Here is a 23468-nt window from a genome sequence, read left to right as displayed (position 1 = left end):
CTTCTTCTTCTTCTTCTGGCCTCCGACTATCACTGAGTTATCATTAAAGCAGACCCTCAGGGTCCCTGCTAGCAAACCCATATTCTGATTTGTTGTCTGTGACCTCCACTTGTGCATTTATAATGCAGGACCTTGCCCTGGAGGGCATGACAGGCACCTATGGGGTTTCAGGAAGCAAGTAGCCCGGAGCAGGAAAGATATGAATATTTGACATCTCTTCAGGTTAAAGGTCATGCACCACAGGCACTACATACCCACACATACATGCACTTGAGACACCTACAGTTACACTTATGGGCCTGATATGTGCAAAATGTGCATTAAAAATTTTGATTTTGTACAAACTTGTGTATATACACAAAAGTAGACTTTTGAATTTCCCACAGTGAAACTCTGGGTTTTTATAATGCGCTCATTAAAAACCTTGATAAAACAGGTATGTGGAAGCACATGCGATGTCTACTTGCAACCTGTAATCTAATGTGATTGTGATCAGCTGTGATCAATTCGACCAAAGAGTGATTTCTCCTTCACAGATTCTTTTGCTTGAATCCTGAAGAGACAAAATTATTCCAAAATTCACAAGTAAGCAGTAAAGATAACACAAGCTTTTGAACAACCTAATTTTGTGTACCATCTCACAGCCCCTCAGGTTTATCTAACAACCCCCTGAGTAGGTGCCCGGCCTCAACCAGTGGCCTGTTCTACCGTGGTGGTTACAAAACAGCCCAACTAATCTGTGATGATGCTGGAAGTTAAGACACATTTTTTACAGAAACAAAAACATTAGAACACAAATTTAATTCAGCTGTTTCATTTTGTAACATACATCATGAGATGCTCTGTTTATCTAGAGAAAATAATGTGGTCTTACAAAGTAGAGACAGAATCTCTTTTGTCTGCAGCACAGAGAAGGCCATCATGTTAGCCTGGAGCGTGCTAAAACACTCTACGCTCACTGCAGGGGAGGAGCATATGTCTATTTTGTTCATTTCATGCACAGTAAACTGTGTCTGATCGTGCCATGTCACCCTGTTGCTCTAAATCTTTGTCTGCACTTGCATACCTGTGCATGCACGCATGTATCATGAGCAGGCATGAGTGTATCTGCCATACAGAATCAAATTTTCGGACACACTCCATTTCACGCTGTAAGTGAGATAAGTGCCTTTGCCCTGCTCATCCATCCAGAAAACACAGAGGGAGTAAATCAATGTCCAGTCATAAAGCCTAAAGGGTCAAAGTGGAGGTCTGGCGTTGTGCAGCGTTAGCCAAAGTATATCATTTCCAGGCAAGGCTGAGCACCGAGCTGCTACCAGACACGTCAGATATTAAGACAGATTTTTGTGTTTGTTTTTAACTTGACAGTTTTACAGACATGTCTTCAAAACGGTTTTCTTTTTTTTTTTTTGGGGTGGAGCATATGTGGAAGTGAGAGTGTATAATCAAAACAACATAGCTTTCGCTCCAGATTTGCATGAATTGCATTATCGGATGAACGATCCAGCGAAGTGCTTGAATATCACCCAACCATATTTGAATCATGTGAATGAGATGCCTGTATTATCTGCCACACTTGCTCAAGCCCAGCATTTGAATTGGTCTACTGAGAGAAAATGCCCAAGAATTAAGTCATTTATCAAGACATAGAGACATAATTCCCGATTAGCTCCAACCAGCTTGCCGTTAAATTAACTAATTTGGGAATAGCACTCCGGAAATCTGACCAAGACTGGACCATTGCACCTGAACCCAAGGTACTGCACCCACCAACCAGCTACTCGTGATAGGTAGTTATTATTTTGCACAAGTGACAAAGGTTTGCCACTACTTTACAGGCACACTGATCCACCACAGGCAAACTGCCCCACAATGACATATGCATAGGTTTGAAATTTCTGGAAAACGACCAACTGAACCGACAGAACGTCTCATTATAGCTACTGGATGCAGATAAATCACTGTGAAACCGAGGTGAAGCTAAACCAGATTAATGACACTTTCACATAGCATTAAATGTACTATTTATGAATATTTTGTGTGCACTGACTATTATAACACTAAACCAAAGAAATTACAACTTTGCCTCATAATGAGAGGCTTCTAATTAAGTTGTCTGCAAATTACACATTGTTTCTTACACTGCTGTGTGCCATCACACACACGCTGTGACATGCAAAGACATCAAGTGCGACGATGTAAAGCTATCTCAAACGCTGGCTTTCCACTGAGCACCATTTAAAACCGCCTTCTTAACGTGAACACTTCCAGCAGGAGAATTTTACACTCAGAGTCGTGTGGAGCTCATAAAGGCTTTTATTGCCTCGTGCATTACAGTTCATCACCACACACATGCATGCATACACACACATACAGCTAAATGTGTGCCTATTTGTATGTGCATTGCATGTTCAGCTCGAGAGCGCCCAAGCCAAACTGTTCCCTGCTCTGTACTTAACAGCCCACTCCACGCCACAGGCACGACAGAGCTTCTCTAATAGTCCGTGCTTAGTCAAAGTAGGCATCCCTGAAATGTGAAAATCAATCATGGGTGACAGCTCATTTTGGCTATCTACCAGAGGAAGGAAGGGAAAGGGAATAAAAGGGCAGAAATTCCAATTACACAGTCAATGCCCATTTGCTCCATGGATATGTGTAACCTCTGGCTGACGTTGTTGACGCCTCCGTCCAGTTGTATAATGAGCATGCTGTGGGCAGAACTTATTCAGTGGAGCTAAGTATTAGAAGACTGAAGTGAGTACTGTATTGTGAAGGAGATTCAGGTGCTTCTATGGAGAAGTCAAGAAGGTGAGAGATGAGATCAGAGACAGGTATTATCTCGCTATCCCACTGTGACAGGCAAATTATCCCATATAGCTGGTTGAACCTGGCTACGTTGAGCCGATTAGAATAACTAAAGAACAGCATGCTATACTGTCAAATGTCTGTCTGAAGCAATATATGGTATACGGCCCATTTTAGTGCATGGAGTTTGAGACAAAAGTTCAACTTTAAATGCCAGCAACAAATCAAAAGATGACCTCATCATGCCCCAGACTGACAGCAGCTTACATGACCCGTTTAACCTTTTTGCAAGGCATGCAAACTCCACAATCTGTTCACTGGCCTTCCTGTCACCCGTGGTCAGAGCGCCACAGCGACTTGCCGCGGAATCAAACTGCTCAAAACTAATATAATTTCGTCTGGGCAATCTAATAAAACACAAGAGCCATTTTCCCCCTTTTCTGTCTCTCCTGCCCCCCTTCCATATATCCTAACTGAACCGCTATGATTCATAAGAGCTGTGGTGGCAGCTCTCAGTATGCAATGAGTGAAAGGCACCTTGGGGAATTTTATGATCCATGACGAAGCGTCCAGGATCATTTTGGATGTATGCATGTGTCACTGCATATTAATAATGGCCTCTGTCTCATGAAAGCGCCAGCATACCTTCAAAGGAGATAATTTAATCTTCTCCCTGCTGAGCCTCCTCTCCTCTCCTCTCCACACTTGCTAATACTTTCCCTCAGAACCACAGTCAAAGGAGCCATCGCTTACATTGTGCACCTTGGCTTTAGGATAATAAAAAGAAGAAACAGGAAATGATAGAGGAAGTAAAGCCAACCAGGAGGAGGAAATAAGCCCCAGATTCAGAACACCGCTGAGGAAGATAAACACAGAGCTGGTGGAGAATCTCCTTTCTTCTCTTTATGGATGTAAATTGAGTGGTCATATAATGTTACCAAGGGGATAGTTGTTGAGGAAATTGACTTTTTACCTTTCTGGGTTATCTCTCCACTGCTGAGAATCATGTGCGGCACTAAAAAACTCCCTCATTAAAAATTACCATCCTGCAGTACTCTGTTTTTTTCTTCTGTCCCCATTCTTGCACTGTAAGCCTGCAAACAAGCAAAAAGAACAAGCACAGGGTGCTCTTAAGTGAGCTCCTTGTGCCCTTTATCTTGCAGAAAGATTTCATTCTCTTTAAAGAGCTGGCGCCCCGCGGTGATGCCAACAAATGAGGAGAGCATTGTTGGATCCTGGACTTGTTTATGGGACGCCATGGCGAGCACTGTCAAAGCTAGAGCTGATGCTCATTATTCAGTGACTGCACAGCATACCAAAAGCTACCAAGCTCAGAAAAACTTCGCCACAATGCTTCACTTCTGATATATAATGCCACTTGATCTAATTAATGCATGTAAAATCAAAGTTGATATGTAATAACCTTAAATGTCCTCTTGTTTTATTGCCACAGATGACGTGGTGGGAGCAGAAGAACCTGTTAACCTCTGTCCAAGGGGAGCTGTCTCCAATGAAACCCACCATAAAAGACCTTCCATTATGTAAATAGATTCACTAACATATTCCCTGTATACCACTAAAACATTCACAGCACACAGCAGCCACATATTAGCACTCATGATGAGATACTGCTGTTAACAATGCGGTAATGTCAGCTGATGATGCAAGTGCATTAAGAAGACTCGTAAACCTATAAAAAGATCCATTAATAGTCCATCTAGAGAGAATTCAAGCAGAAAAAAAGCAAAGTCAACGTCAAATATCAAATGCAACATGACACAGAATTGAAAACACATGCAAATCCAGGCTAAATCCATTCAAATGCTGCAAGGAACACTTAGCATATGAACACAAGAGCTTGATCTCTTGATCTTGATGGGTGCTGGTTTGACTTAAGTCTAAAAAGCTTTGTAGTACAACATGTGTAACAATTGTCTTCTGTGTATTCCTGAGTGCCGGTGATTACTAACGGCAGCTTATTTTTCCAAGTTGAGAATATGGTCCATTAATTTTCTTCTTTATCTTTTTACAGCATTTGGAGTTTAGCTTTTATTGAGGGAGCCGATATATCTGGGGGGCACCGCGTATCTGAGCAGAGCAGCACTTAAAACAAATGCGAGGAACAAAACAGAGACTATTACACGTTAAGGATTTGGGGAAAAGGCGTCTGCATTGCATTGTGGCAGCCTGGATTACAAGGCCAAAAACAAGCTGAGAAAATATGGAGAAAGCTTTGCAAATATTAGACAAAGACTCACACGCAGCCTCCAACAAAAATGTGCTATTACCACAAACACAGGCAGTAATCTACATATATTCAAGGGGAAAAAGCATATACTGGAGTAAATCTGATTCATCTTAACTCTGTCAGAGGGGACTGCCCAGTGGAGTATGTGGTGGATTCAGTATCTCATGCCTTTCATTGGCCAGAGGTGTCACTACAATGCAGGAAAGGATCAGGCAAAGCAGACTGCTACAGGAGTCCAATGATGGACCTTTACAGACAACCTACCTCTTTTTTTCTTCTGGGCAAATGTGGAGACTGCTGTGAGGCAGTTTTCATAAGAGATACATATATATATTTATACACACACACACACACACACACACACACACATATAATATATATAATATAATTAAGGGACAGTCAGTGAGCAATTCCCACAGCTGTTCCCCAGCTGTTCTTCCTTTTGATGCCATTTGTTAATATATTTCATTCCACTATGTTCTGTGTGTAACATTTGCAAATGAGAATAAAAATACAAATGTATAGAAACATCTTCATATCTTCATCATCATCATCACTATCTGAAGCCAAATAAGCAGCACAATTTCTTACAAATAATCTCCAGACATGTTTGAAAGACTTATATACAAATACTCTACTCTGCTTTGAATAATAATTTGTGTCTGATCTGGTTTTTCCACAAAAAGTTATTTTACTTCAATAATTCTTAAAATTACATCTAATCCTTCTCCTAATTAATCCTATTTGAAAAAAAAATTCAAAATCTGTGAAAAACATTTTTCTTTTCAGAAGTTTTACTCTTTGACACAAGCTGTCTCCTTCTTCGTTGAAAATTAGGAAGAGATTTGCTGAGATTTAAGGTGAGCACAGAGAAACGGCCTCCCAGTATCAAACTCTGCACGAACATCATTCTGCACAGTGAAGGTCAAACATCCCAGTGAAGTTATAAAAAGAACAACACAGTTATAAGTGGTAGGGGAAGAACTTTAAAGGACTTCCTGTAATCTGAAAGACAGAATAAACAACTTCACAAAGCAGTGTGTGGTTTAGCAGTCACATCAAAATCTCTCAAGCTGAATGTACTGTATGTACTCTGTGTACAGAGGGTAAACAAAATAACAGGAATGATTTATACCACTGGAACTATCCCTTTAATATTTCTGCGTGTGCTATGCTATTGTGAGCAATGCTGCCAATGAGTGAGCAGGATCAGATTTATGGCAATTTTGGATTTTAATATGATTTGTGCATCAGTGTGGTGAAGTGTGATTTGTCAGATATTCAATTCACTGGATTAGACAAAGACAAACACTCACATCTAATTATTTTATCCGTTTCTTAATTGATTTTTTATAAATTAAATTCATTCTAAATCAATTATATATACTTTGACAGAGGGTTTGATCCATTTCCTCCATTCCTAATTGCAATGTTTCCTTTAAACCAAAAAAAAAAAACAAACAAACAAAAACAAAGCTATTTCAGCTTGAGCTGCTGAAGCAGAGATATGTGTGACCATGCGGTTTTATTCCATAAGTTAATGAGTGTGAGCACATTATGTCATCAGACGGGGCAGTGAGCAGTTCACACAGCTGTTCCCCGGTTGACGTTTTAATGATGTTACAATCATGGCTGACTCCTACTTCCGCTGCAGCCATGATGACATGTACAACAAGCCACTTAAAGGCTTGTTGTACATGTCAGATGAGTCAGAGGCCTTCTCTCTCTTGTTTTGCCTGCTTGACTGTGTGTGAAAGAGAGAGAGAGAGAGAGAGAGAGAGAGTGTGTGAGCAGGGGAGTAAAACATACAGGAACAGAAAGCAAACCCATACAAGTGTGATCCTCTCTATCTATGTGTGAATGAACGGCACGGTTCAGAGGGTGCCATTTTATTCACTCACATCCCTCTCAGTAAACCGTGTTTGTGGCTATGACGAAATCCCCTGCTGTCTTTAACATTTCCTCCTGTCGCCACACTCTCACCTCCCCTCAAGAGCACGAAGGAGGTGAGAGGGAGAAAACCTCATCTGTCATCACAGTTTAGATCAGTGTCCTGCCTCCACCCGCACCGCCTCCACACCCCTTGCCCTCCACCTAAACCTCCAGCAGCGTATTATGCAACTTCAAAAACAAGGTCACTGAAATATCCACAGAGGAATCAAAGCAGATAAACAGGAGGGGAAGGAAAGGACACAGGGAAGATTCCTCTTCCTCCACCCTCTCTTTCTGCCCGCACCCATTGCAGTGTGTGATTCAGTGGGAGGTCAGACCAGTGGAATGAGAGAGCCTGCAGTGTCTAACGCATACAAATGCCTGCAGACACACATTTACAAACATACACACACACACAGGCAACATGCACAAGCACAACACTGACGCATACACATGTCAGACACTGGCAGCTGCACAAATCATGATAGTTTCAACAAGACATGGTCCGTCGTGCTCTTGTGCTTGTGTGTAATCAGGCTGCATGCAGAGAGGTCTATCAGTGTGAAGACTAATACTCACCCACAGTTAAGATCAAATTTCCTAAACAAGGCATCCTCTTGAGTAGGAAACCTTATTCTGACCCCCTCTTTGTCATGCATTATTAATAAGCCTTCTAGTTAAAAAACTAGCCCTGGTGAGCTAAAAGGACGACACACATTGCTTTTGCATTGCACAGGGGATTAACAATACCAATTACTGCAAAGGAGAAGAAAGATGTGTGTGACTTAAGAAACAGCAAGCAATCTAAAAAATATTATTGTGAACTCTATACAGCTTTGTAAGGGAGGGAATGACAATTACACCAGAAAATGAATATTTTAATGCTTAATTAGTCAGGGAAATAAATCACAAACTGTGGGTCTACAGTCACGCTTGCAGTTCTCTGAGGCTGTACTTCGGTGGATGGGCACGTCAGTGGTTTGAGCTAAATGCTTTCATCAGAATGCTAGTAGGCTGATGCTCAGCAGGCACCATGTACTACTATTACTATTAAAGTGAGAACATATCATCCTGCCATCTACCATATAACATAAAAAAGTAAAAGCGTGTTATTTTTTGATAACTTTGGAGGTACAACTTCAGCTTAAATGCGCAGTGAGTGCAAAACAAATGTAGCAGTGATTAATTCAATTGATATTCACTGAATGATGAAGTAAAATTTATATTATTTTCACTGTGTTGTTTTTTTTTTTAACTTCAGAGCAGAACAGAGCAGAATGAGACAGGACAGGGTTAATTAAATGTCACAGAGCAGTGGGTGGTTAAAACCCTACAAACCTTCAGCACAGTAGCATATCCATGGTTTGATAGTTAATTAGCTTAGTTTACATTAGTGTCAGTGTCAAGCTTGTCTAGTAATTGGTTCCTAAATCACAATTAAAATGACCAATTGTGCTATTAATATGATATGAGCAGCTTGATTCTTAACTATTAAGTTATATCTTTTGTTACACAGAGGAGCTGAAATTTGTTTTTGTTTTTTTTAACTACACAGAGTGAAATTTTAAAAAGGTACAATAAATGTCTTTATTCCCCATCAGCTCAACTACCTAACTAAAGGTTCAATAAGGAACTGGAAATGGTTTGGATTCAATAAACAAACTGGGATTCAGATTTGATAAAATGCACTCCCAATCCAATCCTTAGTCTTAGCTATCTGAAGACGAAGGCTCATCATCTGACACTATTATCTGACATTTTGAAGCCTAAAGAATTATCAAGAGATTAATTGATAATCGAAATAATCATTGGTTTCGTGGACAAAAACAAGCAATTTAAGGATGTCATTTTGAACATCACACAATCTTCACACTGTCTCTACGGTTTGCAGAATAAAGGATTAATCAAGTTGTTGACAAAGTCTGCACAAGATAAATAAATAATAGGGAAAAAAACTATTATAAATTAGCTGCAGCCCTAAAACTGAATACGTTGGAGTCTTAGACTGCTAACTGAACACGACTGGGTGAATTTGAAGTAATTTCTCACTATTCACTGACATTTTTCATAGACTAAACAATCAATAAAAATGACATAGTAACAGATAATGAAAATAATTCCAGTTGCAACCCTAAAAGTATACCAAACTGCACGCACCATGTGACCACTATCATCTCAAATACAGCAGTACATCTCCAAATGAATATTTAGTATGACAATGTGACACTATACAAATCCGTTAATTGCTCAATCTCCTGGTTATTTAAATGCTAATGTTGTCGAGTCAGCTTGTAGACATTTTTTTTTGATGGGGGGGTGAAAGTTTGCAAAGCCTACAGTAGCCGTTCGTCTTTCCCAAACAGCCAAACCATTGTTAATTACATTCTGACTGAGTAAAACTCAACACTAAGCCAAGGTCTAGGTACATTTCCACCCATCAGGAATAATTTAAGACTCTTGTTACTTTTGAGTACCTGCCCCAGAGCTCTACTAGCTCCATGAGAGAACAATCAGTTCCCCAATCCTCCCAAACTAATTGTCACTGCAAAATCAACAGTTATTAACTAGAAGAACTGCGGTGTGCACGATGAGTACGCTCAGCTGTATATGTTTCTCTGTGACTGCCACGCATGTGTACGGTCATGTCATTACATGTTAATGGGCTTTCCTCTCATGCTACAGCAGAGCAGAGGGACGGAGGCTGTGATGGAGAGAACAGGGAACCATTTGATGTTTGCCAGTTGAAAGAATAAGCCTTCCTTTGGGTTGTGCTTTCCACAGAGGCACGCTGGGATTGAAAGAGCGCTTGCCCAGGGCTAAAGGGGATTTTTGGTGGGCGTCACACATCCAATTACCTCGGTAGCATCACAGAAATCCACGGGGAGTGCACACACAAACAGGCAGATACACACATGCACGCGGGCACCCACGCACACACAAATTCGTAAGACACCCACTGCAGGAGGCTCCCACCGCATAGGGGGCGCAGCCAAATTTCACTACTCTGCCTCTGCTGGATGGGTTGCGATGGAATTCATGAATATTATCAGCGTGTGCTGATATGAGGCTTATGATATAAATATGGATAGCAATATGGAAACACCACCCAGGTTCCACCTCTTTGGAGAACATTATTAATGCATTCAGAGAAGCTATTACTGGATTTGCATGGGCTCTTCTGATGAGCCAAGAGGACCTGCGGATCCACTAATATGTTGAGGTTTATTGGTGCATTTCAAAGCTGTTTTGAAGTCTTCTGTTCTGTGGCAAAAGCTGGGATTTCTAGCTGTTTAATATCCCCACCAACAAACTTTAATAACTGCATGGTCCCACATCAGCACACCAAACACTTAGCCCAGCCATACCCAACTCATTTAAAACACAGCATCCTGGAATTAATACATTCAGACTTTTTTTTTTTTACTACTACCTACACAGATTAATAACTTTAATATTTTTTCTTTCCTTAAAACAGGAGCCCGAAGGCCGATGGGAAATCATACTTCACCAGATGTTACTATGAAATCGATTTTGCGGTACATTTTTAATTATACAAGATTCGTCATTTCTTTTAATAACAAGATGAAATGGCCCGAAGCACCGCTTCTCTTTTATTGAAGCTGATAAATTCCTAATATCTGTGTAGTTTCAAATCACCTGTGCCACTAGTGGGGAAATGACTCTACATTTTGGCAAACACACCTACAATATCAGAAATTCAAACTAGAAGTGGGGATTAAAAATGGATTTTGGTCAAAGCTTTTGTCAGAGTTCCGCTCTAAAGAAATATGGTTACCGGTAAAATTTCAATTCAAAATCATCTGGGAAGCTATGTATAATTTTGTTTCTTCATATTTGGGTCTCAACCCCAAATAAAGCCCCAAAACGTAGGAGCAACATATGCATTCAGTAAGTAAATACCAGTGTTCTTCTTGGGATCCCAAGGACCGGCACAGCCTTCCCCAAACAATCAGCTATAGATCCACTATTGACCTGCAATTTCACACAATCAACCTTACCCCCAATTGAGCTTTGGAGGATAAAATCCATGGTGAGTCAGGCAGTCAGGTAAAGAAAAAGCTGCTGTTCAGGAAAGCTTTTCTGCTTAGCACACAGACCTTTGATTACAGCCCAAGAGGTGACTTATACAAACTCTGCCTCAATATATATTTTAGCTACCTTCTCAAGGTAATCATGCCAATGAAGGGTCACTGGAGAGGTCTGACATGGCCATTCTTTTTTATCAAGATGTCTTAACTGCTCAAAGATGATGCCTCTCTCTGAGGGATTTGGTACTCACCTACAACCATCAATCCATCCATCCATTAGCTATACTTATTCTCTGAGGGTCACAGGGAGGCCTGGGCAAGAGGCAGGGTACAGCCTGGGCAGGTCACCCGCACCAGCTATCACATGGCTGACACCCAGAACTAAAGGAGTAATAGTACTGCACGCAAGGGAAAAGGCAGCGTAAGGGCACAAGGGACACAAAATGCAGGGAAATGGGGAGAAGCAGAAATGATGAAAAAGGGCAGGAGGTCAGCTCAAGCTGTGAATGTGGCATTTGAGGAGGCCCCCCTTCAGGCTTCAGTCATCCTCCGATGAAATACATCTAACTGACATGAAAGACAAGGAAGCACGACTGCCAAGTGTGTGTCTCTCTGTGTGTGTGCACATGTATGAGCATGTGATTTATTTATTTATTTCTTCAAGTCTGGGACCACTCAAAGACTTAACTGAATTCCACTGTTTTACAGATGATATGTTATGATCGCACCGGTCTCACTCCTGAAGAACCGTTCTGAACATGTGTTGACTCCATTCATCACAAGATATGATGAGCTGAATGAATACATTAAGGAAAAGCATCAGGTTTCCGACCTGAATTCATGTGTCATATAACACAATTTCTACACACAGCAGCAACTTTTGAATTCACCAGTAATTTGGCTTGTGTTAATATGCAAAGGCTTAACTTGGTAAAGGTCATTGTAATGATTTGATTAGCCTATCAAACCAAAACATGTGGACACCCAAAAAAAAAACAAAAAAACAAAAAGTGACTGACTAGTGTGCCGGGAATTCCAAAAGGAAGAGCGGCTCATGGATTGTTAATAACTGTAGGCCAAAGCATACGTTTCTGTGAGGATGCGCCAAACTGTGAGGAGGCAAAATCCGTTATCGGCATATTGCTCTCAGCAGCAGATGCAAGGCTACCACAGTAGTTCCTGCACCTACAGCGTATAAATGCAGTATATCTCCTGGTAAAATGAACTGCAATGCTTTTGCAGCGGCCTAAATAAAGACAAAAAGGGGGAGACGGCAGGCAATCAGAAGCGCGCCCAAACTCCAACATCTGCATTAAATCTTGCTCTGAGATTTATTTCTCCACTGAGTGAAATCTCAGTGGAGAAGTGCTTTGCCTACTTCAGATAACTCAGCTTGCTTTTCCATAGGAAGCCATTAACTGACAGTACACGGCTTGAGGTTATCCCCATGGGTGTAACAGCCTCTGGGATATACTGTGTCTGGCGGAGAGATGAAGAGAGCATGACGCTAAAGAGATTAACTATTACATTGTGAATTTGTGTTAGAAGAATGAGGTTTTTAAAGACTATTGAGGGATACACAGAAAGCCAAATAATAACACAAAAAAAGGCTCAGCAGACAATTGGATATCTATTTAAAGAGGCTAGGAGGGTTAGTGAGTGTAAAAGCAAGTGTAAAAGCGCACGTAATGACTGCGTCACATGTTTGCAGGCACTTTGAGGCACGTTCAGCATCCATGATGAGTCTTGCTCGGATGGGCTGATGTGTGAACACGGTGATAAATCACATTGCTAAATTAATATCTCAGCAAAGTGTTGCCCTAGATACATGAAAAAGCACACACGCACACAGAAAACGGGCACACATGCTCCCACACTCACACAAACTGCGTGTTCATCTGTGTCGAAATTTCACAGTGCCTCTGCAGAGCACAACTCCGCAGTCAGCCTCCTTTTGCCAGTAGTGGAATGACTAGATTTGCAAGAAGAGGAAAAAAAAAACATAAAAACACAACATGGATATGTGTGTTTTTTTTTGCGTGGATGGGTGGCGTGAGGAGGTACTGGTGTGATGGTACTTTATGCAGGGTTGTCTATATGTGCGGCTCCCCTGCTGTCTGCCTGTTCGGCACTGGTTTTGATGCTAGAGACTACTGAAGGCGTCATTGTCAACACATTTACTTCGCCACTGTTCCTGCTTGTCAGAGAAGCTTAAGCATTATTTGCGACAAAGATAAGTAGGCCCCTTCCTGCAGTTGCCTCACAGCAATGAAATGGTGGTGATTTTTGAACAGACACATTCAGCTTCTCTCCCCCCCCCCCCCCCCCCGAACCTTCCACACCGCGCGCCCACCAGCACACCCCACCCCCCCGCTCCATCCCCCTCCCTTCACAGCAATCTCATCTGCTCTTCGCGCACAATTGTAAGGCTGCTGCGGAGAGCTTTCGTTTCTGCAATCACTTCACATTTGTTTCAGCGATTGATTTCCTGGCATGTGAGCGGAAGGAGAGAATGAGCGAGTGGGTAGGCGGCGAGGGAGGGAGGGAGCGAACGAGGGAGGCAACAGGGAAGTCAGAGGACGTGCAATGCCAGGCTCACATACTGTCACCATGACAACAGACATCACTTCACAGGAGCAGCACTTAGGATGCCTGTGTGGGCTGAAGTGACATAGTTGAAGGTTGGCATTAGCCTCTTGTAGGTGCCACAACGTACCAATCCTCTCCTGGTTTGCTTTTTGCTTTATTTCCTCCACAGTGCTGCTAAAAGACACCGTGTTGCTCTTGTGAGCTACCTATTGGAGCTGCTGAGTGATTTGTACTTGATGCGTGTAAATGCTGGTCCTGCCAGTTTGGCTTAACAAAGACAATTCAATTGACTGAGTTGCGTAAGAGAAGACAGGGGGAGACATTCATATTCAATGAGCCCCTTTCATCATTTGCGTCACTTTGAAGCTGGCTAACATGTATAATTCTCTGTGATTTGAAGCGATGCGAATCGTGGAAATGGTAACTCAAGATACAGAAACACACCACAGACACTAACAAGTATCTGTTAAATATCTGTCACACTTTATGAGGGTATAGAATTGATGATTATAAATGCAAAACTAATGAATGACTCATTAAGATCTAATGCACACATTAATGTATTATAAAACACACAGCAGGTTAATAGTAATAAATGATTACTATTAAGTTTGTCATTAAGTCATGAAATGAAAACAAGTTTTTATAAATAATAAAATAAGCTTGATGCTATGTTTGAACAGCCTCGCTAAAAGCTTAAATTCACCTGTTCCTTCTCTTTATGCACAAATTATAAACCTGGCCAAAGGGATTTGGTCTGCTCTTATCAGCATGCAGCATGTATAGCCACATGCCTCGCTCTCTGCATCCGGCCTTGTTTATCCCTTCACGACAGTATACAGTATTTACAAGCTGGCCAAACTGTAATGCATGTAAGAGGCATGACGGCATAATGGAACCCTGAATGTCCTGTTGGAAAAAAACGGACGGTCAGGGGGGAGCAGGATAAGCCAAAAAGCACAGCAGATACGATGAGATTTTAATGAATGATTGACTTATCTGTGAGTCAGTGGTTTTAAAATGTATGGAAAATGTAAAACTGAACCATGAAGCAGAGCTCTGACTCATATGAGGGGATCATGCTTAAGCCTATAGGGTTTATACTCTATTGTTTTAATTACAATTCTTATTATTCCACCAGAGCCTTTACCTCAGACACTTTAAGTCCTGGAGCAACCACAAAGGTGGATAGGTTTTTAATCTCCCCAAATATTCATGCTTCAATCAGACAAGCTTTGGTGCCATAATAAAGTGTTTTGCTCAAACTCAATGAGTTTGACCCCTTTTTACATAGAAGTTTCAGCCAAGTTTTTATTTGTGGTCAACCACAAAAAGGATTCATGCATCCAACTGGCAGCAGAATGTACAAATCTGGCCCAAAATGTTTAGTCAAAATAATAACATTAAATGCTATTTGAGACCAAACTCCTGACTTGGCATTTAATTTGCCACTGAATGTTTTTTTTAATACCACAGCAATGCACGATTCCAAAGGAAACAGTATGTTATACATGCAGTTACAACAAAGCACGGCTGAAAGACAAATCCAAGTCAAGGTAGGTGGCGATAACAGCAAACCATGACTAAAACAAAATTTTTTTAGTATAGTTTTTTCTAAATATAGTTTTGAAGTACTTGAGTATTTCCATGTAATGCTACTTTACGCTTCTATTTCTCTCCATATCAGATGGAAATATAGTACTTTATATTTCACTATAAATATTTCACAGATATAGCAACTAGTTACTTTGCAAATGAAAGGCTCTGCATACTTACTATATATAAAGTACTATAACGCTTTAACGTGCAGACTTTCATAAGACTTTGTTTAATATGTTTTGTGACACAGACAGACCTGGGAATGATAGAGAGAGACATGGAGAATGACATGCAACTAAAGTCCCTGGCTGAAGATGAGCCAGTGATGTTGCAGTCACATGGTCAGCGACTAGAACCCTGAGGCCAACCCTTGTTGCAGACATTTCATCTTGTAAGTGTAGCATTAAGCCTTTCTGATTGTCAAACTTAGACAGCCCAACATTCTGTCATCCGCAGGAAAAAGCACTAGGGTACTGCTGGCTAATGTCACTACAAATGAGGCCATGAACTAACAGCAACATTATATTACAGTTAGTGGTCAAGCAATAGGCCTGTTAGCAATGCAATCGCAGACTGCATCCTCAGTGACAAAGATAACAGAATAATAACTCGCCTTTATTTTCAAGGCCTGTCATCTCTTGTAGTCAGTGGTGCAGCAGCTACTTGTAGTAGCTACTTGTATTTATTTTGGCAAAATAAAGCAACAGAATAATATGTCATTTAAGACTGTTTCCCATTTTCTTATGAAAACGGCAACAGAACCAGGAAGGGCAATGTATAGGAAGCACAATGCAATGCCAGTGGGAGTCTTATCCCAGGGATCTACAACTGTCATGAGTCATAGCTGCAACAGCACTATTGACCTGTTTGGCTTTTTAAACCAAGATACTGTAACTTTAATTTATTGGAGTTGGACCATGTGTCTGTCAACATGAGGAAATTAACACTATTACAAGAAATTAAATCATGAAAGATAAAAACCTTGCTGCTGTACAAGGTAATATTAGCAGGACCAAGGTTGACATTTAAGATTTATATCTTGTTTTTAATGATCCAAGTGATAAATTGCCACTTCATTAGAATGTAAGGAGAGAAAGGGAAAGGTATCTGTTCTGGTTCACTTCAGGCCTTCACTGAGGGTTGGAGGCCATACTAGACTTCATTAAAAGTACAGAATTACTTTTGATTCTAAATAAACCAGGGCACCAGGCAGGTCTTGTCATGCACCAGAACAGGGCTTAATGAATGAATGACTACAAGATCATTAGCAGCAGCTTTCTGTCCTCAGCACTGTACAGAGCAGGACAAGTAGCTCAGGGTTTGGGGGATGTGGGCTTAACAGTTGAAGCAGCCAGCCAGGTTACAATAAGCTTCTTTGGTCCGCAGTGGGGATTTGGCCTTGAATGATCCTGAGGTAAATTGTGTTCCTGAACTCATCCAAATCCTCACAGTAGAAGGAGGAAAGTATTACAGTTCATGATGTGTGCAAAGTAGCCACTGCTACATTACACTTTTTTTTTTTTATCGTTTTGAACACAAGTCATCAAGAAAAATATAACCCTCAGTGAACACCCATGCTGAAAATATATTCCATTCATCACAGCTGCACATGATTTTATCTTTGCTTTTAACAATGCCTAACAAAAAGAAAATGGAATTGCTTATTTTCTGTGCAGAGGACATTGTGGTAGTTGACAACGTTGTTAAAATCCCCCACGACGGTGCAACCATAACGCTTACAGCTCCATTTTCCATTTTGCCTACTGCCAAACTATACACAGCTGCATCTTTCAAAATAGCTAAAGGGGGCAGAGAGAGGGCAAATCCGAGAGTGGCATCCTTCCAGTGGAGAGTGCCACCCTGCCACACAGACGGACACACACACACACACCTCCCATAAACATGGGCAACGTGACCTCTTGGCTTTAACAGCTAAGCAGCAAGTCACAGAGATAAAATTAAAGGGGCACTTTGCTGATTTTACACATGTGAGAAGCACAGCTCAGTCTGTGGTGGCCATTGTATAATATCTTCTGCAGCTCTGAAGAAGCTTTCTGAAGTCTGAGAAAATAATCCTGATGGTGTCACAGTGATGTCAATGTGGGAAATGTAGGATCCTGTGTTTTTGGAGCTTAACACATACTTACAACTAAAAGTCTAGCATCTCTTAGCCTCTGTTGCTCAAACAAAAAAAATGTCTCTCACCCGTCCCCCGGCTTTATGGACATGTAGTACTAAATTGGTGGAATACCCCTTTAATTTGAGGCTGGAAAATATGAAGTCTGGTTTCTGAAATTCACCACACTGAGAAACAGCAGTTTCACCTTAATTACATTGTATAGGAGCACTCAAGTCAAACTGCCAAAGATTAGCCAGTGAACACTGAGAATAGCAGGAGTGCTTCAGACTTTAAGTTCAAACATTGTCTCTGCAGTGTATACTCAGTGCCAGTCTCAGAGGACTGGGTCCAAAGAGAACTGACATTCAGTATGATTAAATTGATGCTATCTGAAGCCCCACCCAGGGGTACGCGGTAATCCCCAATGTGCACCGCACACGGTTCCACTGCAACGAATTACTTCTTCCATCCAGCTGTATATCCTCATTTTCCTCTGATTGAAGCGCATATACTGTAGACGTCCACTGGCTGCTCCCCAGGGAGGATGGAGAGGGAGAGACAGGCAGGCAGAGGAGAGAGACAGGCAGAGGAGATAGGGACTGAGAGTGGGAGGGAGGAGAAGAGATAGAGTTATCCGTGGTCTCATTACGGTGGGAAATGTGAGGGTCCCGATCCAAGGGAATGATGAAGGACTCTGTGGAGGAGGCCTCTGAGAACCAACAAAGACGGCTTTAGTTTCACTGGCAGAATGCATTTGCATAGCTTAGAAGCCAAAGCGTCTGAACCGGGGCTCATGAAAAGAAACCCCAGCAATTGCTTGGACTTCAATGCAAACGAGAGGGAGCGAGAGACAGAGAGAGAGAGAGAGAGAGAGAGAGAGAGAGAGACAGAAGAGGGGTGGGAGAAAAAGCAGTAGGAACTTTTTCTCTTCAGTAGCATAACACAAAACGAGATCAGGAACATCTGCACATCCCATGGAGGTTGTCGCTGACTGACTTTGATGCAAAGAGAACATACTGAAGGCGGTACATCTCCCGATAAAGTAACAAGCAGAGAAGCATTTCCACGCTATCATAAGAGCCATGTTCCGTTGTAGCCGTTTGATATTATTACTTAGTGCAGTTTGGTTGTCAGCAACATTACACATAAATGCCACTTGAGAACATTTAGCAGGTTTGTAGATACGTCATGGGATATTTCCATTTGCTGCTGGCCTGCCGGAGCTCTGGAGAGCCAACACAGAGATGAGCAGTCTCCTGAAGAAGGGTGTGTGTGTGTGTGTGAGGTCAAAGAAAGAGATCCACTCCGAGGAAAGAAAGGAAAGAAGAGAGGAAAAGAAAGGGAGGACGAGAGAGAGAGAAGGAGAGCAGCAGATGTTGTACTTTAGTGGTGTCTCTCTTTTTCTCTCTGTGGCCTGGAGTCATGGAGGGATGACTAGCCTTCATCAATCCTCTTTAATGACTCTGGCAGCACCACTTAACACACTAGTACGTGATTTCTTCATTACTACATCATGATTCCACCATTTAGTCTGTGGCGATGACGTAAACCGATGATCAGGGCGGGAAAAATAACCGCAGAAAGTCTCATTTTCGCAAACTGTCCCATTCATCTGCCGGTGGGTTCATTTGGAAATCTGAGAGGGGAAATGATATGCGATGCTCTGAATGCAACAAAAAGTTGATGATGGATTCTAGTGGTGTGCACTGGTTATTATCGAAACACATATCTCAGTGAATAAGTATGAGTATGTACTTCACAATGTGATACTCCAGTTTCAAAGATTTGACTAGTTCAGTGCACTCAGAGTTTGGCCTCTACAAAACCTGTTGTGTATAGCACAAGTTACTGGCACACCTGTGGTGCGCAGTACTCCATATCACCAACGACCCCCACCCCCCCACCACCCTCCCACCCCATCATGTGTCAAAACCTTCAGTGAATACAGTGGGAGAGGACACAATATGAATGCTAATGTTTACCACTATCAATAATAAATGCCGACTTTTGAACCTCACCATTGTCATTCTGACCACCTCACTGGAGACGTGCTACATGCTTAAAACATGAGGTATACAGAAGACTTTGCCACTGGCTCCTAACCATTTACAAGAATGTGATATAATAAGATTGAGTCCATAAACATCTATGCGCTGTGTCTATCTATCTATTTCCCTTTAGCCCCCTTTCCCTGTTACAGTACCAAAATATACAGCAGCGGCAACAGAGAAGGACAGATGTAAATCCTTACTAAAGCACATTTACTGTAGAGTAGACGAAACACAGTAGTGATGGAAATAAAGGGGGTGGCTATGCTTAGGGGAATTTTCAGGCTGCACAACAAACACGCATACACACAAGCACAAACACAGACAGTTATATACTCAAACAAATCCATCTGCTGCATCTCCCTGTCTCTTCTGCTGCTGCTGCTGCTGCTTTAAACCTCCTAGTCCACACATTACCACTATGGCAACAACACATTGAGCGTGATGGGATGCGATTCCTTCTAATGAGCTTGCGTCTTCATCTGCACGCACACGCCGTAGCTTGCTCGCACCAAGAATCCGCAGCTTTGATCTAACATTCATGTCATCGGTTTTGATGGTTAGTGTCATGCCTGTCTCCCCTGAATATATGCATATCTCTGAGAGACCAGTTTAGCAGATACGGATATCGAATCAAGTAAAGGCAATGATTTCTTGAGACATCAATGTTTGATGAGAGGCTATGCCCTCAGGCTTAGACCGTAACATGAAGGAGTTCACTAACTCCAAACAACAGCACCTACGTACAAATCTCACACTGCCTAATGAGTGCAGAGAGTTTTGAAGACGAGGCAAAATTGTGAAGGCTACGCATTTCTAGATGTGTTTTAATGCTAAATATCTCCGCAACAGGTGTTGGAACAGCAGAAATGTGGCGATATGAATAACTGTGCACATACAGTATATGAGCAGCCATGCTACAGCAGCACTGACGTGCTGTGATTTATTATCTTATTCACCTCCTCCCTCTAGAGCACAAGAACAGAAAAAAAAATCCTGGTGCATCATTGGTTCAGTGCAGCATCATGACTGTTCCTGTCATGCTCACAGTAACCTTTTATTGCTACATCATCTCTGCAAAAACACACACACACACGCACGTACACCATGGCGACAAAGATCTTTTTAGTGCTTGGCAACGGCCTCTGGAACACATAACCTCACATCTCTACTTGACCTCACATTCTCCCTGCACAACCTCAGCTTTGGTCAGAGCCACTGTCACTGCCAACAGGTCAGGGCTGTGCGCCTCAAGGTTTCCTCCCTGTCCCAATGTTAGTGAACATGAATCATTATTTCCTCACAGTGCTGCTGCTGCTGCTGCTGCCGCTGCTGCTGGGAGGATGACGATTCATATGAGACATCATCTGTGCCACTGGTTGCACAAGCAGACAGAGTAAGAGACAGAAATGTGTGTGTGTGTGTGTGTGTGTTGGAGGGAGAGACTGAGAGAGATTCAGACAGACATAAGGAAGAGGTAGACAGATCAACCACATTTAAAAGTCATTCATGACTGTGCATACTAAATGTTACTGCTCGACAGACTACAGTCCTCATGATGACATTCAGAAATACATTTGGCCTGATGTAAGGCGAGTGCCACGCCGACCTTTGTGAATGATAATTAACAAATTACATGTCTGTTGGTGGCCAGTCTGAGAGGCTACAGGCTTCCAGGCAGATCTACCATGTTCCAGTGTAATAATCTTTAGATGTACCCTACTAAATTTAGCCTGCTCACCGACCATCCTGATTGATGGATTGGATGAGAAAAGGGGCTGTGCATGATTGGCTACACACGCGATTTGCTGTATAACCTCAGGGCTGCTGAGAACATTTGGAAGCCTCTCACTCAAACTTGACATTCAGACCTGGCTTTGTCACCTTTACACGAGCTGATGTTGCATGAAAATAAAAAAAATATATATTATGATTATTACCTTGTGATTCTAAAGGGAATAAGTGGCGATTTATGAGCGGCCACTGTTTTACAAGGTCATGATCGCATTTGGTTTCAGCAGAAGCAAACTGCACACACTCACCGTACACTCCTTGGCAACGGATGCTCTCCACGATCAGCGCCAGCAGCCCCAAAACACAGATAATTAGATCCATCCTTTCACGTTAATCTCTGCATATCCAGCTCTCAATGGCAAGAAGTCCTCTCCGGGGAGGTGTAACTGAGGTGCATAGACGCAGCACTGCTCCGATCCACGCGTCGATTGATTTAGTCTCAGTAAACACTGTAAAGGTATTTATGGGGCGCAGGACTCAGGTAGGGTTGGTTTTGATGTCCTCTGCCATGAAGTCAAAAAGCGCAGCGCTCGCGGTACAGACACACGCCGCGGAGGATGCTGGAAGGCAGGCAGGGCGCGGGGAGTGGGCTGCGGAGAGCCCCGGCCTTACAACAAACAGCAACCTCTCCTCGGCTCCAGGTAGACGCGCTCCTCGGAAACCGTGTGCCCCTGGACTTTTAGCGAAGACCCCCGAGGCGGCACACCGAGGGGGCACACAGACGCTGTCGACTACGGGCGGACGGAGGCTCGGTACCCACGGACATAGCTCCTCTATTCCTGCTGTGGACCCGGCTCGCTCCGCGGATGCTGCCGCTGCTTCTGCTGCATTGACTGTATGCTGTCAAACGAAGCCATCACCTTTTGCTGCACGGAAACAAGCCACAGTCAAATTCTCACTGTTTTCATCCTCTGGGGGCGATGAAGTCGTCAAGCAGCTGTTGGCGATACTGAAGTGAAGGCTCGTGCGCTCACACAGTCACATCACGACTGCAGCCCGACGCCGCGCGCTCAACTCATCTCTCCCGGTGGCAATGACAAGGGGAGGGTCCAGTCCCCGGTGAGGAGCGGCGGACGGTTTCTCTACAGCTCCTCGGCGGTGCCTGCTGTTCGTCTCGGTGTTGTGAGACCACTTTCTAATGAATTCACGCGACGGTGGGAGCCGGATGTGCCCGCCGTGGAGCCCAGTTGAGCATCAGTCACGTTGCGCAATACGTGCTACGGAGACCGAGTGGCACCGCAAACGGTCTGTGGCTACGTCAAGAGGTGCGTGGCTTCCAGGGCTCATCTGTATGGGAGGCTTCGCTCAGCGTCAGGAAAGGCATGAGAGGCGCAGCTGCTGGATGCTGAGAGAGAGAGAGAGAGAGAGAGAGAGAGAGAGAGAGAGAGAGAGAGAGGGAGAGGGGGAGAGAGAGGGAGAGAGATGGGACCATTGGAATTCAGGAGATCGAGCTTTGACAGACCTTTGCAATCAACAACAAACACAGAGTCTATACTCCCGTCTGCCCATGTTTCACCATGCCTCCTTTATCAGACAGGGAGGATGAGATGCTGCCTGTCATGTAGCATTCATCTGCTACATCAGGTTTCTTTGGCTTCAAACAGTGAGACGTCTGTGTTAGTCCAAACACACACTGCCGCTGCCACAGGCCTACATTTTTTTTTTTTTTTTTTGGGCAACTTTTTAACAATACATAACTTTTAAAGTTCTAAAGGGGGACAGCTTAAGTGGTTCCCAAATGGGGTCCCGGTAGGCCCTCAGGGGTCCTGCTGGCAGTTCCAGGGGGGCTCCGACAAAATGAGAAAATTCCATTTCATTATATTCAGTTTTGTCATATTTAGTGTCTATAAATTTCCCAGCAGTACATGCAGTAAGGACTTCTCTGACCAGGGGGTTTGGCTCTCACCATTGTCCTCCAAGTACTGACTCATAGTCTTACAGACAATTTCAAAGCAACATAAACATTTTATTGTAAATTGGTCCGCTTTATTATATTTCCTATTGGTAATATCAGTAGCTGACAGGATCTTAAAAAAAAAAAATAAGTTGGACTACAGTGGTTTCCTGGCAACACAATTTTCAATGTAATGGTCTTAATTAGTGTGATATTTTCCCCAGTGGAAAAGCAAATGCTTTTGGGACAAATGGGGATGAATGTCAGGCGCCGCAGTTTGATCCACGATCAAACAAACACTAAAGGCATGTGGCTGTGAATCAGCACTCAGTTAGGTTTTCACTGTGATTTGTGGCAATTAAAAATCATATTTAACAGCTTTTTTTCTTTT

General features: G+C 42.6%; 1 protein-coding gene across 1 annotated transcript in view; it reads right to left on the bottom strand.

Moving 5' to 3' along the window:
• The window catches only part of LOC121199417 (MAM domain-containing glycosylphosphatidylinositol anchor protein 2-like), a 149393-nt gene extending 127889 nt beyond the window's left edge, over positions 1 to 21504 (bottom strand). Inside the window, exon 1 of the mRNA XM_041064067.1 lies at positions 21432 to 21504. Within this exon, the coding sequence (XP_040920001.1) occupies positions 21432 to 21504 (73 nt within the window). The remainder of the gene's footprint in view (positions 1 to 21431) is intronic.
• Between the last annotated feature and the right edge of the window lie 1964 nt (positions 21505 to 23468).

The sequence above is a fragment of the Toxotes jaculatrix genome, chromosome 19, assembly GCF_017976425.1.
Source record: "Toxotes jaculatrix isolate fToxJac2 chromosome 19, fToxJac2.pri, whole genome shotgun sequence".
NCBI classification, from domain to species: Eukaryota; Metazoa; Chordata; class Actinopteri; family Toxotidae; genus Toxotes; species Toxotes jaculatrix.
Note: the sequence above shows the minus strand (reverse complement) of the source record. Positions and strands in the feature narration are given on the sequence as shown.